This window comes from Hippocampus zosterae, chromosome 1 (assembly GCF_025434085.1).
Source record: "Hippocampus zosterae strain Florida chromosome 1, ASM2543408v3, whole genome shotgun sequence".
NCBI classification, from domain to species: domain Eukaryota; kingdom Metazoa; phylum Chordata; class Actinopteri; order Syngnathiformes; family Syngnathidae; genus Hippocampus; species Hippocampus zosterae.
The window spans coordinates 4,071,173-4,088,640 of NC_067451.1; the positions used below are offsets into that span (position 1 = coordinate 4,071,173).

The following is a 17,468-nucleotide window of genomic DNA, read 5'->3' on the forward strand; positions in this document are numbered from 1 at the left end:
TAATTTTGACTCCCACGAAGTGCGGGTACCCTCTGCTGACCGTGAAGGAGAACTACATATTAATTTAGAATACGGAAGCTCCCTCTGCTGACGGTAAAAACCGAATTACCAACAAAACGAGGGGAAAGATGCTACGGAGAGTGTTTTTTTTAGGTTGGTTTAACATTTTCACCGTGTGCGAAGAAACGGGAACTTGAAGAGTTAGGAACAAAAACTGAGGTTAACAATTTTTTTTTATGAAAAGCTATTTTCTGGCCAGTCGTGAAATAGAACAAGGCACCAGTCCGAATAAAAACAAAAATGGAATCTCAAGAGCGTCGCAATGGAGTCTCGTAGTTTGGGAGGTCGATTGATTATGTCTTGTGTCATGGACAGGTGACTTCATCCGACGTCAACACTCAGGGCTCGATTACTCTCTGCCGCAAGTTTGTTTTAAAATGGCGGCGGAAACGGGCAGACAGGTACAAGATGCCAACTCAAGCGACTAAACTTCTTCATTTCCCTTGCTCACCGAACCGTGGTCGTAATACCCGTTCGAGAGCGTCCACCCTCACTTCGGTTCCAGTCAGGAAACGCAGAAAGACAAGTGGGCTCAGGGTGCGAGTGAGTTCCGTTCCGAGTCCGTTTTTTTCTTTTCTTTTTTTCCCCTCTCACGCTAGATGACCTCGGGGCGGTCATGTTTTTTTCCACGCCGAGCTGCATTGAGGAGAAGCCGGGGAGCTGATAGTGGTTGCCGCATCACCATGGAGCGCTCCGACACGCAGACGGCAGCCGGCCACCTGTAGCTTCGAGCGGCCCCCATGGCGAACCTGACCCCCTGTGACCGGGGCCGGACAGAGAGCGACGGTGGTAGGTTGTTTTGCCTCACTAAACTCACACACTTGTCACACTTTGACACTCTTGTTTACACAGACAACATTGCAACCCATTTTCTAATACAGGTAGACATTAATTAACTATTAATAGCTTGCATAGATTAAGATTAAAGCAATGCACGTGATGTAAAAGCTTCTTAATACGCATTTCATGTAACCCCAAAGGTAAAGAAAGAACGGGACAAACTGTGAAAGACAATATGAACACATTCTCAAGAATCTGCTTTTGGGTACCGGTACTTACTCAGCCAACCAAACTCCAGCTCTTGACTTCCTGACATACGACCAACTCGTGAATACTGCAATACTAGTAATTAGACTCTGTAAAACCAGTTTGTTCTTTTGTATCGTGTACGTTTTTATTTTCATACAACACAGTACTACCTTATTAAGAAGAAGGCATATAACGTGACATTTCACTTAATTTGAACGGGGAACTTTATGAAATTACAAGTTTGGTCAATGAATGGATTAAAATGTTTAGTCAAGGTATTAATAGCGCCAAATACGTGAATGTTAAATCATTTGCCATGGAAATGTATCGAGCGACTGCGACTCAGTAAACCGCTGTCATATTATGCGCGTTTTGCAAAGAATAAAGACGCCCGTGAGCGTTGTGATATTTGTCTACGCGTATGTCCGCATTGAGTGTTCAAATATGGTTGCGTCAAGGGTTATAACTCTGCAACTATCGATGCTAAGCGTTAGAAGTCAACGGTTGTTTCGGCTATGGGTTAGCAGTAGGGCTGAGACATTTTGAAAAATGATCGAATTGAGATTTTTTTTCCCCCTCTATATTTCTATTGTGAATGGTGTGCGAATATTTTTTTTCACGGTTCCCGTTCCGTTTATTTGTATTAACAAATGGAAGCAATAAATAAATATTACAACAAATGTATCACAAATATTATGTATATTTCTTTTTTTGGTCTTGTAGGCTAGGCTGATGCTAAATTACAGATATGAGACTGTGTTATTCAAACTTTCAATGAAAATGTCTGTTTCACAGATGGTTTTCGAGGAGCTATTGTGGAGAACGGTTGTGAAGTAAAAGGCTCCTCTCTCTCCAGTCATCACAACCTCTCCGAGCAGCATGTCTCAGATCCAGGCCTGGTCCTCCAAGGTCAATCCACACCATGCACCCCCCCAACCTCCATTTTGTACGGCAACTTGGAGAAGCTCAGTCTCGACATGGACAGTCACAGTCTGACTTCCCAGGATTCTGGTATCCCAACTTTGGAGCTCAACCCTCCAGATGTCTCCGGGGGAGACTCTCCCGCTACCTTGACATTACATGACGACTCCTCCGACAGCAACGGCGTGCCCAAGTCGTCCAGCTTCCCACGTAGCGGCTTTGACGCCACCCGCTTCTTCAGCCCGGGCCTCAGATTGCCCGGAGCCGCCGCAGGCCATCGAACCTTGAACCGCAGCGACGACGTCTCTGTGTGCAGCGTGTCCAGCATGAGCACGGAGCTCTCGGTGTCCAACGAAGACATCTTACATTTCACTGTCACCTCCGACTCGAGCGCCATTGTCACCCTGGAGACGGATGACAGCTGCACTGCTCCCTTCTCCGATGTTGCGCTTGCTTCGTGCTCCAAGGACTTCAGGGGTCCGATGCAAACCAGTCCACCTGGAGTCATGAGACCGGAAGAGGATGGCAGGCAAAAGAAACTGGGATCTCTCGCAAGCTTGTTCAACGGGTAAGTCTCTTTTACTAGACTTGTAAATCGAGTCTGTAGTAAATCCTCGTTTCTCGAGGGAAATATGTTTCATATGCACCCGCAAAAGGTGATAGAGAGACCTGGTCACACCTTAATTAAACAGGATTTTGCAGTTTGTGAATCACGGTGAATTAAATTGCGACTCCTTCTGGGGTGTGTGACTTTGCCACCGAGAGGCAGTATCATACAGTCATGAAGACACTAACAAAGACAACATTCACAGCTACTGTAAGTCAGTAAACATCAGTCGTATGACTTGTTTTTTTGCAAAGGATCAGGAATGGAATTGAATTTAACTTATTGTCATTGCACGTCGTAAGTGCAGAGCAATGAAATTTTACAGTTTCAACCCATCCAAGACCCCGAAAACGGGGGAGACAGGAAGGGGAATCTGACGGCCTACCAGATGGCACCCCAAACTCATAGATAAAAAGTGGAAAACACATGGGATGAGAAAGTGTTGGGTGGGGGGGAACTTCCAAACTATGCTCCCGTGGAGTCTGGGAAAAAAAACACCTCAGGATTTCCAAAAAACAAGAACTGATGGGTAGATGATACATCAAGGAGTGTTTTGCGAAACTGTGTTGACACTGTATTGAGACTGTGTTGGTCAGTCAATAGTGACCTCTGCTGTACATCGAAAATCATTGCAAGTAAACTAAATGTAAAAAAAAAATATTTCATACTGTATACTCAAAAGTAGCCTGCGAAATAATATTTAAACTTTATTGAATTGCTAGTTTTTTTACTTAAAATATGATCTCATCATTGTCGAATTTCATTTGTCGAGTTCTTTGTGAGAAGGGTTCAAAATTTCGATAAATACTCAAATGAGTTGGTATGCAAAATATAGCAAATATTTCCGGAATAACATTTAGAGGTAAAGCATTTTCCTTACAGCATGTATAGGATTTTGTGTATCAAAGTGTTCAATCATCTGAAAGAAAAACAACAACAATCGATTCGTTCATTCATTCATTCATTCATTCATACATTTTTATTGAGCAACAAATATTTTGTAAGTGTCTTTGCTACAAGGCAATTTCTCCTCTTGGACACGAGTTCCCCCTGCCTTAGAAAACACTCGTTCACAGCGAACAGATGAAGTCGGTGGATATAAATATTTAAGTACCAGATGATAAAGGTGTGGCACTGGCTCATCATCTCCATCTAATTTAAGAGAACAAAGATTTGATTAAAAACTAACGGTAAACAATACCCAAAGGAGGGAAAGATTGACCTTATTGGACGCCAGAAGATATTATATTTCCCGACTGGTGAACATTTTCTCCAACGATCCATGTGGAAGCAAAGAAAAAAACTTCAAGCGCAGGCACAGGTACATTGGCGGGTATCCTCTCCATCCAACAAACCCGCAATGTGTCCATACGGTTTCTTTCCTTATAAGCACAATTTGGCGTGGTACATCCCAACGACACACTTCCTGTATGGGTTACATGATTATTCATTCATTCATTCATTCATCTTCCGAGCCGCTTGATCCTCACTAGGGTCGCGGGGGGTGCTGGAGCCTATCCCAGCTGTCTTCGGGCAGTAGGCGGGGGACACCCTGAATCGGTTGCCAGCCAATCACAGGGCACACAGAAACGAACAACCATCCACGCCCACACTCACACCAAGGGACAATTTAGAGTGTTCAATCAGCCTGCCACGCATATTTTTTTTTGGAATGTGGGAGGAAACCGGAGCACCCGGAGAAAACCCACGCAGGCCCGGGGAGAACATGCAAACTCCACACAGGGAGGCCGGAGCTGGAATCGAACCCGGTACCTCTGCACTGTGAAGCCGACGTGCTAACCACTGGACTACCGGGCCGTCCGGTTACATGATTAATTTTTTTAAAATGTTTTATCGCTTAAAGGTAGACAACAAAGCACGTCGCGAAGGAATGTGACGAAAAATGCCGGTTTCACATGCACCAAATGAAGTCAGCAAACCCTGTTCCTGCATTTTAATCTCGGCGCAGCGGCTTAATCGCCGCAAATCCTTTCACACTTACTGGTTATGGTTGGCAGCATGGCTTCTTGCTTTTGTCCTGGTTGGGACGGCGGAGCCACTCAGCGGCTCCTGGTGCCAACGCGCTCCCATGCAGCGGCATTGTGTCGTTATCAGTCATTCACGTTGTGAAGTTACACATTCCCCTCGCTGCCCTTCAGACTTCTCCACCCGCCCGCCGCAAAGGGTGGAGCAGCGAGGTGTGAAATGTTCCTTGGTGATATCGATCACTCCCCGGGCCAAAACTCCGGCATGCGCACCTCTGGCTACGCACTCAGGCATTACCCGACGTCCTCGCGCCCGACTTTGGAGGACACGACTTTGAGCCTTTTAGGTTGTGTCAGAGCAGGATGACGGCCCCTTCGCTTCTTTTGTACATTGACAGGTAGGAGGGAGGTTTGTGGATATTTCAATCATGGTTTGTGTTTGGCTCAGACTCTTGATTTAATCGCAGGTTGATAAAGTGTGTGTGGGGGGGGGGGACTGCCGCTGGGTTTTCAAACACTCTTGTCAGGATTTGACCGTAGCGGCCACTAGCAGCGCGTTGAACTTTCGACGTACCTTTTTTGCCTTCTCTCATCTTCTCACTGCTTGTCATCGTCGTGCTCGCGCGACAGCGCCGGACTCGCCTACTGTTCCACTCGAAGCGCTGCGCCCATGAATCTAAAGGCGCAAAATAGCTCCGTCAACATTTGTTCTGTACGCAAAAAGCGGAATATGTCACAGATAGCAAACGCTTGTCGTTTGCATTGAATGAAAAGTGCCCGATATGGCTTTGCCGCTCCCGGTGGAGTCCAAAGACGGGCATTGATCACTTTAAAGACTTAAATGTTTTTAAAGAGTCCTTTTCATCTCTTCACTGCATCATGCCCTACTGTTTTTTTTTTTATTTTAAACCTTTGTCAAAGAGCGCATGATGTAACGTGATATCATCATCATCTTCACTCAAATCTGCATGCTTGAGAAGAACAGCAGCCGCTGGCCCAAACGTATCTTGCGTGATCGGTCCAATTAACAATTCAAGACTCGACAATGGTCAATAGGCTCCACGTGAAAACGAATGAAGCCTCTCGCATGTAAATGTCTATTTTTTTTGGGGGGGGGGGGTTATTTTTGCTATGTAAAAGTCAGTCTTGATTGGATAAATAAGCATGAGGTCAGTGCATTAAAACCATAGCGTTGTTGTATTTTTTTCATTATTTTTTGTTAATCGCTCTAATTGGACTTTGCTTTTTGCACCCACTTCCCGTTCACACTTGGGAGTGGAAGCCCTCACTTATACTTGTGTGACGCCTACATGAAAGCAAAAACAGGCAAATGGACACACTCGGGCTGACTGTTTTTATTATTATGGAGTTGGGGTGCGGTATCTCACATGACGTCAGCTTGTCTGAACCGAGAAGTTTGCATTGTGTGTGCGTTTTTTTTTTCCAGGAGCCTCTTTGCCAGGAAAGTAAAGGACAGTCGCTCGGTGGAACAGCGGGATGCTGGATGGAAGCTGTTTGGGAAGGTGCCCCCACGCGAGGGGCCCGTCAAGGACCCGAGAAGAATACAGAAGGTAACGAACGCTTGCTTCCGTCGGACCCCGATTGCTGATGAAAGCATCGCTTCTCATTGTCCAGCACGCTGTCGTTGATAAATGCCAAGGACTATTTACGACTCCTCGCTCGAGATAAAATAATTATGCAAGGACTTTGTCAGCTGGGGCATCGTAAGGTTGCATAAGGTTTGTAAATAGCAACATTTTAAAAACATAACGGTGTCGTTTTCTCGAACCTTTTCATGCACCCTGGAACCTAAAATGAGATGTTTAGCCATCCACTGTAGTACCCGCAGTCCTTGAAAGGGTTAAACATCTCCACAACCAGTAGATTCATTCATTCATTCATCTTCCGAGCCGCTTGATCCTCACTAGAGTCGCGGGGGGTGCTGAAGCCTATCCCAGCCGTCTTCGGGCAGTAGGCGGGGGACACCCTGAATCGGTTGCCAGCCAATCGCAGGGCACACAGAAACGAACAACCACTCACACTCACACCTAGGGACAATTTAGAGTGTTCAATCAGCCTGCCACGCATGTTTTTGGAATGTGGGAGGAAACCGGAGCACCCGATGAAAACCCACGCAGGCCCGGGGAGAACATGCAAACTCCACACAGGGAGGCCGGAGCTGGAATCGAACCCGGTACCTCTGCACTGTGAAGCCGACGTGCTAACCACTGGACTACCGGGCCGCCGCATCATATTTATTCATTCATTCATTCATCTTCCGAGCCGCTTGATCCTCACTAGGGTCGCGGGGGGTGCTGGAGCCTATCCCAGCCGTCTCCGGGCAGTAGGCGGGGGACACCCTGAATCGGTTGCCAGCCAATCGCAGGGCACACAGAAACGAACAACCATCCGCACTCATACTCACACCGAGGGACAATTTAGAGTGTCCAATCAGCCTGCCATGCATGTTTTTGGACTGTTGGAGGAAACCGGAGCACCCGGAGAAAACCCACGCAGGCCCGAGGAGAACATGCAAACTCCACACAGGGAGGCCGGAGCTGGAATCGAACCCCGTACCGCTGCACTGTGAGGCCGACGTGCTAACCAACAACAAGTAGATGTACTTTTTAAATACGCTTTTCACCACTTTTAATATCAAAATGTCTGCTTTGAAGAAAAAAAAAATCGTCAGCATGTCCTTCTGACTCGCTGTTGTCGCACCACCCTGAGCATTTTCAGAGTTCGATCTGGGCAGCGAAAGGCTTACAGGCAGGATCCACACGTGTGCTTCACAACCTGATCCGTGGCTGTAACCTCATATCCGAGCTGCGGAATCGGTTAAGGAGGGGATGGGGGGGTGGGGGGGGGAAGCTCCAATGTCAAGTCTTTTGTTTTGCTGCTGCTTTCAAGACGGGCTTGGAAAAAACCTTTTGTGGCGCTTTGCACTCGGCACAACCTTTTCCTCTTGAAGAAAGCAACGATGCCGTTTTTATTTTTCAACAATCCAAATCCATCTGAAATGGAGCGATATCGTCGTCGGGAACGATGATCTGTTTCTTTGGGATTGATTAGAAAGACTGGCAGGGCACCGCAGAACCCAGAGCCTTTCACACACACACACACACACGCGCGCGCACACACACGGCAGTGCGCTCCAGATCTTATGCGGAACAGCTGGCGCGAGCATCCCTCTCCAGACAGCCGGGGAGGGGGGAAGGGAGCCGCCGCGCAAATGGGTGCCGCCGTGCGGCCGCGTTTGTCCCTCGCCCACCCCTCCGCCGGCCCTCGTGGGCACCGTCGCCAGTAGCGAGCCCCGTCGGGAGCAGCCATGACGTTCGGCTAATGTTCGGCGGAGACGCAAACTCCCAGATCATCCCTCCCCGACACCCCGGAGGACCGTCGTTGCGCGCGGAACGGCTGTGTTCATGGTGAGCTAGCAATGTGATAGCGGGCGCGAGCCGGCGGCCTCTTTCGCTCGTTCGACAGGCGGACGGATGCCTCTTGATTTCACACAATAGCCCCTTTTGAGGTTCCTGGTAGGCGCTTTGTGTTGCTCGTAGCAGGGAGCAGGTGGATGACTCGGACGTCAGCAAAAATAAAAAACGCAGTTTCGGCTAAAATGAAACCAATAGGCGCCACTGAGGAATAATCTCAATTTCTTAAAAAAAAAAAAAAACATTTCATGGAATCTGGGCCTGCCTTTGTTTTTGTTTTCGAATCGCTTTTCACGTGTTGGCGTCAAAGCGCACGCGGTTCGTTTTACAATGCATCTACTATTTGGCTGTAGGCCCATGGTAAGTGCTTCACAAGATTTTTATGGCTGCTTTTAAATCCCTCTTCAAGTTTTTTTTTAATTTTTTTATGGTACCCCCTCAAAGATTTGTGCTCTGTCGTTTCCTCTCCAAGCCTGGCCATATACAATAAATCCATCGAATTAACTTCATCAGTCTTGGATCATCAGCACGTTGAGAGTGTCGGCACGTTAAGTTGATGGTCGGTCAGCTGTATTATTATGTTAATAATAATAAAATATTAATGATAAAATAATATAATAATAAAAATAAAATAAAATATTATGTAAGGCGGCCCGGTAGTCCAGTGGTTAGCACGTCGGCTTCACAGTGCAGAGGTACCGGGTTCGATTCCAGCTCCGGCCTCCCTGTGTGGAGTTTGCATGTTCTCCCCGGGCCTTTGTGGATTTTCTCCGGGTGCTCCGGTTTCCTCCCACATTCCAAAAATAACATGCATGGCAGGCTGATTGAACACTCTAAATTGTCCCTAGGTGTGAGTGTGAGTGCAAATGGTTGTTCGTTTCTGTGTGCCCTGCGATTGGCTGGCAACCGATTCAGGGTGTCCCCCGCCTACTGCCCGGAGACAGCTGGGATAGGCTCCAGCACCCCCGCGACCCTGGTGAGGATTAAGCGGTTCGGAAAATGGATGGATGGATGGAATATTATGTATTATCTGTATTATTAAACAGCGACGCGCACACACGGCGATGTGCGTGTGTGTGTGACCGTATTTTGACCTATTTACGGCCTGGTGCTGGCCTCTCGTCATATGTTGGACACCAGAAACTCTCAAATGAATGATAACAAGCGTTCTGTCATTTTTTTTTTTCCCTTGTCAGGAATATGAAACAAAGACTGGCAGAGCTGGACACAGCAATCTGACGTCCCCCAGGCAGAATGTCAGGAAAAACCTGGACTTTGAGCCTCTCTCCACCACCGCTCTCATTCTGGAGGACAGACCCGCGTATGTAAACACACCGGGTTTGCTATCAGTTTGACTTGATGATGAAAGTATACATAGTCGTTCTTTTATCTTCACATTCCCCCCATTCTTCCCATTTTTGCTGCATGAACCTTTTGACCTCAATCAAAACTCACCAGTCTTATTCGTGGTCTTCGAAACACTACAGTGAACCTCCCAGAAACATTTTTAAACGCTCTTAAACTTCCAGCGCTCCCATTATTGCTCTAAAACTACACACGAAACAAAACAGAATGAAGGGAACATTCATTTATCTTCCGAGCCGCTTGATCCTCACTAGGGTCGCGGGGGGGTGCTGGAGCCTATCCCAGCTGTCTTCGGGCAGTAGGCGGGGGACACCCTGAATCGGTTGCCAGCCAATCGCAGGGCACACAGAGACAAACAACCATTCGCACTCACACTCACACCTATGGACAACTTAGAGTGTTCAATCAGCCTGCCACGCACGTTTTTGGAATGTGGGAGGAAACCGGAGCACCCGGAGAAAACCCACGCAGGCCCGGGGAGAACATGCAAACTCCACACAGGGAGGCCGGAGCTGGAATCGAACCCGGTACCTCTGCACTGTGAAGCCGACGTGCTAACCACTGGACTACCGGGCCGCCATGAAGGGAACACTGTATATGGAACAGACATGGGCAATTGACCAAATTTTGTTGGGCCGGCATCCGTCAGCGGCCTGGGTGCCCGTCCGCCATCGTCACTCCCATAATTTTTTCAATCCGAACCATACTGTGGTCATGTTATTTTAACCGTGCTTCCGTTAGTAAATATCGCTAGTCCGTCAGTCTGTCTGTCATCGGTACACTGTACACACATTGTGACCGTGCGTGCCGCGCCCAGTCCCTCGAAAGACGACGTAACGCATCCATCCATTTTATGATCCACTTTATCCTCACAAGGGTCACGGGGCGTGCCGGAGCCCAGCTCAGATGTCATTGGACAGTAGGCGGGGCACACCCTGAACCGGTTGCCAGCCAATCGCAGGGCACACAGAGACGAATAACCATCCACGCTCACACTCACAACTAGGGACAATTCGGTGTGTTCAGTCAGCCGGCCGTGCATGTTTTTGGAACGTGGGAGGAAACCCGAATACCCGGAGAAAACCCACGCAGGCCCAGGGAGAACATGCATACTCTACACAGGAAGGCCGTAGCTGGAATCAAACCCGGTACCACTGCACCGTGAGGTCGACGCGCTAACCACTGGATCACCGGGCCGCCCGACATGACATGTGTCATCACATTATGCGGCATGACGAACAAAAATGTTGACGTGCCAGACTTGCGTTTTTGTGGTCACGAAGCGTCCAGATGACTGGCAGTACAAAATGGCTGCCCCCCCTGAAATGGAGAAATATGGTTGAATGCGTCACATTCCACAAGCACAACATGAATCAGAATGCTGCTTTTAGACTAGCGGGGTGCTGGGGGGGGGGGGGGGGGGGCACAGCACATAATATTGTAAATAAAGGTTTTTGGTGACTTGCCCTTAATCACGCGGAGCATCAACACATACAAAGCATATGTAACACTTGCATTGTAACCAGGGATCATTCTGCTGCATTTTTTTTTTGAAAGTAGAAGAAGAGAACAAACACTTCCTGTTGCCGCTTCTGTTTGTGTAATGCAGCCCCAAAGCCCACTATATTTGTACAAATGCGTTCCAGTAATCTTCCGGCGAAGCCGGCCGAGGAAGCCGAGAAACACAGGCAGCAATATGAAGAGATGGTGGCGCAGGCCAAGAAGAGAGGTAAAATGATCACTCAGCACTTTTCTACTCTCTCACATCCTTCCCGGTCGTGTCTCGTCATGCCTCCCCGTCGTGCTTGTCGCCGTCGTCGTAGAGCTGAAGGAGGCCCAGAAGAGAAAGAAGCAGTTGGAGCAGCGCTGCAAGCTGGAGGAGAGCATCGGCTCGGCCGCGCAGACGTGGAACCAGGAGATCCTGCCCAACTGGAGCGCCATGTTAGTCCCGTCGATCGCATTTGGGAGCTCGTCGGCAGTGGCTCGGGTCCACCTTTTGACCTCTGCGCTACCCGTCCTCCGCAGGTGCACGTCGCGACGAGTGAGGGACCTGTGGTGGCAGGGCATCCCCCCCAGCGTCAGGGGCAAAGTGTGGAGCCTGGCCGTGGGCAACGAACTTAACATCACTCATGGTACTGCTGCTCAAATCGACTTTCCAGCGCGGTACAATGCAATTTTATCAAGAGGTTCGCGATTGAACCCAGGTTTAGAACCACTGCATTAGATGCTTATTAATATGAAAGAAAACCACAAAAAAAAGAACGAACAATAACTTTATTATCACTCCCGAAGTCGATGCTAATTTCCCGTTAGCGTTTTGTTTTGAATCACTTTTTTTTCGTCTGTAGCAACAAAGATTGGAAGCGCGTTTGCCTGAAATTTAAATACAGTATACGAGAGCACCACTGCCACCTACTGTAGTGGATGTGCAATTACATTTTATCCGCGTACGGCAAGAAAAAGCATGCTCCCCATGGTCACGTTTTTTTTTTTTTTTTTTGCCTACGTCCGTGTGCTGAGCCACCTCAGGGCTACGAGCGGAAGAGCTCGCCGTCCCTGAGATCGAACAAGATTTATTGATCAGCGGAGACTGATAGTAAAGTCCACGCGGTACATTTGCAGCTCCATATCACGCTAATGACCGTCCGTTTATTGGCCTCCGCAGAGCTTTATAACATCTGCTTGGCGCGGGCCAAAGAAAAGTGGAGGAGCACAGCAGCCAACGCACCGGAGGCTGAAAGCCAAGGTATGGACGCTCCACTCGCACCACCCAAAAAGCCCGCCAGTCTTGTGACATTTTGTCGTGATGTCGTGCCGCCCCGCCCCAGATTCGGGCTCGTCGAATCGGGAGTCGAGCTTGGAGCTGATCAAGCTGGACATCTCGAGAACGTTCCCACAGTTGTGCATCTTCCAGCAGGTCGGTGGGAGGCACGACACTTGCCATGGGGCAACTTTGTTCACCCGACCGCCCGTTTACAGCGTAATGTTTTTTTTGTCGTTTAGGGCGGACCCTATCATGACGTGCTGCACAGCATTCTGGGGGCTTACACTTGCTACCGGCCGGATGTCGGCTATGTAAGTGGCACCTTGCTAGCTTAAAATGGCATGAGTCGGCATTTTCTGGTTTTGTCGTTGGCCAAATTTATTTTCTCTAACGTCCAGTACGGCTTCTCTTATTTCAACAAACAGTATCCGCGCATGCAGGCAGCATACGACAACACATGCCGGCATGTATTCTTTATCCTCTGCGTGTACAAGGAGTCTCATTTTTCTAGCTTACTTGAGCGGTTTTGAGCGTCTGCATGTCGATCGCCGTCTGTGATCACACCAACACCGTATCGATATTGTCGTTTGAAAGCCGCCCCGCATTTGTGAAAGTTCAAGAGGGCAGCGTCACCTCGCCCCCGACATATCATGTGGGTGATCAGAACCACTTAGTTCTGAGGTGATCGGTTTCCACCGAGTGCAACTGAAACCAAAGCCGTAGTGGGCAGATGGTTTCCTGTAAGTCGTAAAGACTTCGAGTGCCACTTTTCAGATTCCTTACGGTACGCTACGTGTGGGTTTACCTTTGCAGGTGCAGGGAATGTCGTTCATCGCGGCGGTGCTCATCCTCAACCTGGACACGGCCGATGCCTTCGTCGCGTTCGCCAACCTGCTCAACAAACCTTGTCAGATGGCCTTCTTCCGAGTGGACCACAGCCTTGTCGGTGCACGAGAAGATACGATCACGGTTGGCCTGGCGGACGCGGCGGAGTCCTGACGCGTCTTTCTTCTCGTGTGGCCGCAGATGTTGACGTACTTTGCTGCATTCGAGGTGTTCTTTGAAGAAAACCTACCAAAGCTCTTTGCACATTTCAAGAAGAACAACCTGACCCCCGATATTTATTTGATCGACTGGTGAGTTGTTGTTGTTTTTGTGTTTTTTCATGTTTCAAAAGTCTTGACTGAAATGCTTCGCTCCCCGCACGTGCTCATGGCGTCTGCCTTCGGGCACTTCTGAGAAAACAGGAAATGTCTGTTTGCGCGGGTGGGAGGGGGTTTCTTCAGGGGGTCCGTGTCACTTTAAAAATTCCAAGATTTCCGTTTCGAATTTGACACATAGAACACGCCGTTTTTCCTGTCCTTAATTCGCCTTTCTTTGGTAGCCGATCGCGATTTTCAATGTCATACTCACAAAATGTTTGGGACATTTGACCTTTGGGTGAAATTTTAAAAATGCACTCCAACCATTCAAAGTGAACTTAATTTGAGCTCTAAAATATGGGATGTCTGTTCATAACTTGTTGAAAACGTGTGTGACGTACATCTACGTCACTGGCAGTAAACGGTTGGATTCCACTTGAAACATATAAACAACCGTGCCACTGAATTCCTTCATATTAGAAGTGCTTCAAGGCAGGCGCCATGAGCATGTGCGGGGAGCAAAGCATTTCATTCATTCATTCATCTCCCGAGCCGCTTGATCCTCACTAGGGTCGCGGGGGGTGCTGGAGCCTATCCCAGCTGTCTTCGGGCAGTAGGCGGGGGACACCCTGAATTGGTTGCCAGCCAATCGCAGGGCACACAGAGACGAACAACCATCCACACCCACACTCACACCAGGGGACAATTTAGAGCGTCCAATCAGCATGTTTTTGGAATGTGGGAGGAAACCGGAGCACCCGGAGAAAACCCACGCAGGCCCGGGGAGAACATGCAAACTCCACACAGGGAGGCATTTCAGCTGACCAATATATTTTTTTTTTGTCCACTTAATCAACCAGTTAATTCAAAGAAATATATCATGATTTGAATAACAATTTTCGGGGGGGGTCCTCATTTTCAATAATAATAGAAAAATGTTTCTCTTTTACAATACTTTGTTCTTTAGTCTTTGTTTAACAGAAACATCTACAAAAATCTGTCTATTTTTCTGTTTTCTTTGTGTTTTTTTGGGGGGGGGTGGTCGTGTTTGTCATTGTTTTTGTCTTGTGTTATAATTTATTAATAAGTTAAAAAACCGCCATTTATAAAAGGTTTTTAATGTTGGCCGATTAATCGGGCACGCCCTATTTGCAGTAATATGTCATTTTGTGCTACATTGCACTCATTTTGTGACGAGTTGGGACTTTTGTCACGATACAGTAAAAAAAAAAAATAAATAAATCACATAATCACATCAGGTCTTTTTGGCTGATGTCCAAGAACTAACCTCGGCATCCACTCACTCTTCCAGGATCTTCACCTTGTACAGTAAGTCTCTGCCACTGGACCTGGCGTCTCGCGTGTGGGACGTCTTCTGCCGAGACGGCGACGAGTTCCTGTTCCGCACGGCGCTGGGCCTGCTGCGCCTCTTCCAGGACGTGCTGACCGGCATGGACTTCATCCACATGGCCCAGTTCCTCACCCGCCTGCCCGACCTGGTCCCCGCCGAGCAGCTCTTCCAACACATCGCCGCCGTCCACATGACCAGCCGAAACAGGAAGTGGGCGCAGGTCGGCCAACACGCGCCAGGAGAATCATGACTGTTACTAGTTATGATATTTTTAACGACACCGTGTCCTTTTAGGTTCTGCAGACGTTACAGAGGGATCCGGAGCGAGGCAGTCCGGTGCTGAAGCGCTGACCTGCAGTGGACAAGCATCAGGAAGACTGAACTCGTGTCTTTTCATGGAGCGACGTCCACGATGACGTCAACGGGGGGACCCGTGAGTACCCGAGCGGGGGTGCCTTATACTTCACAAACTTCCCAGCAGAGGAGCCACAACACGACACACTCCCCGGACCCCCGTGGGACCACCCAGATGCCAGTTATCGCATCCACTTTGTCACTCAATCCTCTTTAACGTTTTTTTTTTAATGGTGACTCCCCCAACGAATCTTCTGGAGCCGATTTGTTGTGTTGTAATGTTACATGTCGAGATCCTCTGGAAACGAGGTCAGAAGCTGCCTTTCAATATTTGTGGGACATACTGTAACTGACGACTTCACATTATTCGACATTTCACCCTGTTAGTCTTTTAATTGTGTGAAAAGGGGCGGGGGTGGGGCTTTACTTAAAGGAAAGGGGGCTGTCTGCCGCGGGTGCTTTTCTTTGGATTTTGAAAACCAAAATCCTCACAGTCCTGTCGGGGCTTATTTCTTCATCTCTGCGGCTAATTTCAGGATGTTGCACTATTCACTGAAGCGGTTTCTCGGGCATTGTTGTCCATTTTGCACACTTCTGTTATCTAGTGCAAAATTGGCGGTGTGTATGTGGGGTTTCGGTTTTTCGTCCGGGGGCACTTGATTGTCGTTCTTTGCTCATTTGACTACATGTTGTGGGGTAACAGGAAACGTCTTTTTTTTTCTATCTTTCTATATAGTCTATGTGGTTTTGCACCCCCCCCCCCCCCCCCAAGCGCAGCAACACACCGCAGAACTGCAATAACACTTTTTTGCACATTGACCTTGCGGGTGCATCGTGAGTCATTTCTCAGACTCTTTTCAGTTTGGTTATCTATGTGTGTGTGTGTGTGTGTGTGTCGTATTTCCAGAATGAGACGATCCCCTCGGCTAATCGTTTGTTACACGTGACTTTGGCTCTTTTGATCCGCCTCCGGTTGAAAAGTTCCAAGAAAATCAGATCGGCACAGAATTGAATGTAAACTCTTGATTGCACTGTTCTGTCTTTGTTTTTTGCTGTCCTCTTCAGGTTTGGATTTTTCTTGCTTTGGACTGGGCCTGCTGGAGGGAAAAGGAACATGTCATTTGACCAAATAAAGGACTTGCAAAAATATTGCATGTTGTTATATTGTACTGACATAGGCGGGCGAGAACCGCAAGTGCATTTCATTTCCGCTGCAGCTTTGAAAGCAGAGTGGAAAGGTTGATGTCACAAGTCGCACCAAAACCCCAAGTGCCCACCTTCTTCCACGATGCAGAAAGGACGTGTCGTATTTATAAATGTGATGCGGACCGCATCTTTAGAAGCACCACGACCACTTTTATCATCAAGATCTCCCAAAAGCAGCACACCATGAGGAGCATTCGCGTCTTTCTGCTTTGCGCGCTGGCAGCCGCGACGATTTCGGCCGTCGTCGGCAACAGTGAGCCTTGAACATTTCTCTTTGCGTTCTTTCTCCTTCCACGCGTTTCATTGTGCTTTCCATTTATTTATTTGCCAGATTCCAGCGGTCCGGAAGAGTGCTGTTTTAGACACTACCCACGAAGACTGAACCCCAAAATCTTTGAGTCCTATTTTATGACTGACGGCCGATGCCCCTTAATGGGAGCCATGTAAGTTTCTTCATCTTGTTCTTCTTGCAATGAATGCATGTCAAAATGTTCTCCCAGCATTGTCGATGTTGTGCCCTCGCAGTCTGGTGACCAAAAAGAACAATCACATCTGTGCCAATCCGACTCTCTCCTGGGTGAAAAAAGTCATGAGGTCTTTGGACGAATCCATCCTGTGAAAGGTTCTGCTGCCCGCCTGCGGTTTCGTGAAGCACCTTTGTCCACGTTTGCTTAGTCTGCTTTAACGGTCTTACATGCAGAAAAAATAGTAGTCATGAGCGTCTGGCTATGTTTTAGGCCAACTTGGCTTTGCCGCTCGCTGATTTTTGTTTTATAGTTAGAAACTCTTCAGGTTGTATGCATATTCATGTAAAATTGAATGCGAGGGGGCATATCAGTCATGCCCCCGCCCAAAAAAAAAATTGAAGCAGGGAATCAAAACATTTACTTTAATTGTGCTTTTAAATAATACAAAAAACTTGTAACAAACGTACATGCTGACGTAGCCCTGAACGTAATCTAATTGGGCAATGCTGCCATCTGATGGATGATTTTATATAATTTATTCGGGGGGACTTATCTGGTTTTTAAGTGCGGCTACAAATAAATGGTATAAATCATTGTTTTGCAATATTTCTAATATGAAATTTTATTAATGATGACTTGAATGAAAAACGTTCTACTCGGTCTGGAAGGTATGAGCAAAACATGCAGACAAGTTTGGTGAACAAAAGACATCTGTAGTAAACTGCACATGTTAATCAATTTAATCATCTGCAACTCTGGTGGGTTGATGTACTTAAATTGCAA

At 47.8% G+C, this 17,468-nt stretch overlaps 2 protein-coding genes across 5 annotated transcripts; both read left to right on the top strand.

Moving 5' to 3' along the window:
* The first annotated feature begins 291 nt into the window (after positions 1–291).
* tbc1d14 (TBC1 domain family, member 14) lies at positions 292–16,157 on the top strand. Of its 4 annotated transcripts, XM_052062393.1 has the most exons (14): positions 292–849; positions 1,885–2,578; positions 6,050–6,173; positions 9,233–9,357; positions 11,048–11,130; positions 11,225–11,342; positions 11,427–11,533; positions 12,067–12,147; positions 12,230–12,318; positions 12,405–12,476; positions 12,979–13,107; positions 13,192–13,301; positions 14,620–14,878; positions 14,953–16,157. In XM_052062393.1, exons 1-14 carry the CDS (start codon positions 801–803, stop codon positions 15,007–15,009), a joined length of 2,097 nt encoding a protein of 698 aa, XP_051918353.1. In that variant the 5' UTR covers positions 292–800; the 3' UTR covers positions 15,010–16,157. The 4 variants fall into 4 exon arrangements, 3 of the variants coding, with proteins under 3 accessions (XP_051918353.1, XP_051918354.1, XP_051918355.1); XR_007961954.1 differs by lacking the exon at positions 14,953–16,157 and having other exon boundaries at positions 12,979–13,111; positions 14,620–14,776; XM_052062394.1 differs by lacking the exons at positions 292–849; positions 1,885–2,578 and adding an exon at positions 4,480–5,000.
* A 145-nt stretch (positions 16,158–16,302) lies between these two features.
* Positions 16,303–17,266, top strand: LOC127599162 (C-C motif chemokine 5-like). The gene is made up of 3 exons (XM_052062886.1): positions 16,303–16,471; positions 16,550–16,661; positions 16,744–17,266. The coding sequence occupies exons 1-3, from the start codon at positions 16,402–16,404 to the stop codon at positions 16,835–16,837; spliced, it is 276 nt and encodes a 91-aa protein (XP_051918846.1). The 5' UTR covers positions 16,303–16,401; the 3' UTR covers positions 16,838–17,266.
* Positions 17,267–17,468: the final 202 nt, after the last annotated feature.

What these genes read in the sequence shown, in the direction of transcription:
- tbc1d14 (XM_052062393.1), top strand. Translation starts at nt 801, where the DNA reads ATGGCGAACCTGACCCCCTGTGACCGGGGCCGGACAGAGAGCGACGGT. An exon ending in GGCGCAGGCCAAGAAGAGAG is followed by an intron (nt 11,131 to 11,224) that starts GTAAAATGATCA and finishes CCGTCGTCGTAG; the next exon opens with AGCTGAAGGAGGCCCAGAAG. An exon ending in ACCGGCCGGATGTCGGCTAT is followed by an intron (nt 12,477 to 12,978) that starts GTAAGTGGCACC and finishes TTACCTTTGCAG; the next exon opens with GTGCAGGGAATGTCGTTCAT.
- LOC127599162 (XM_052062886.1), top strand. Translation starts at nt 16,402, where the DNA reads ATGAGGAGCATTCGCGTCTTTCTGCTTTGCGCGCTGGCAGCCGCGACG. An exon ending in TTCGGCCGTCGTCGGCAACA is followed by an intron (nt 16,472 to 16,549) that starts GTGAGCCTTGAA and finishes TTTATTTGCCAG; the next exon opens with ATTCCAGCGGTCCGGAAGAG. An exon ending in TGCCCCTTAATGGGAGCCAT is followed by an intron (nt 16,662 to 16,743) that starts GTAAGTTTCTTC and finishes GTGCCCTCGCAG; the next exon opens with TCTGGTGACCAAAAAGAACA.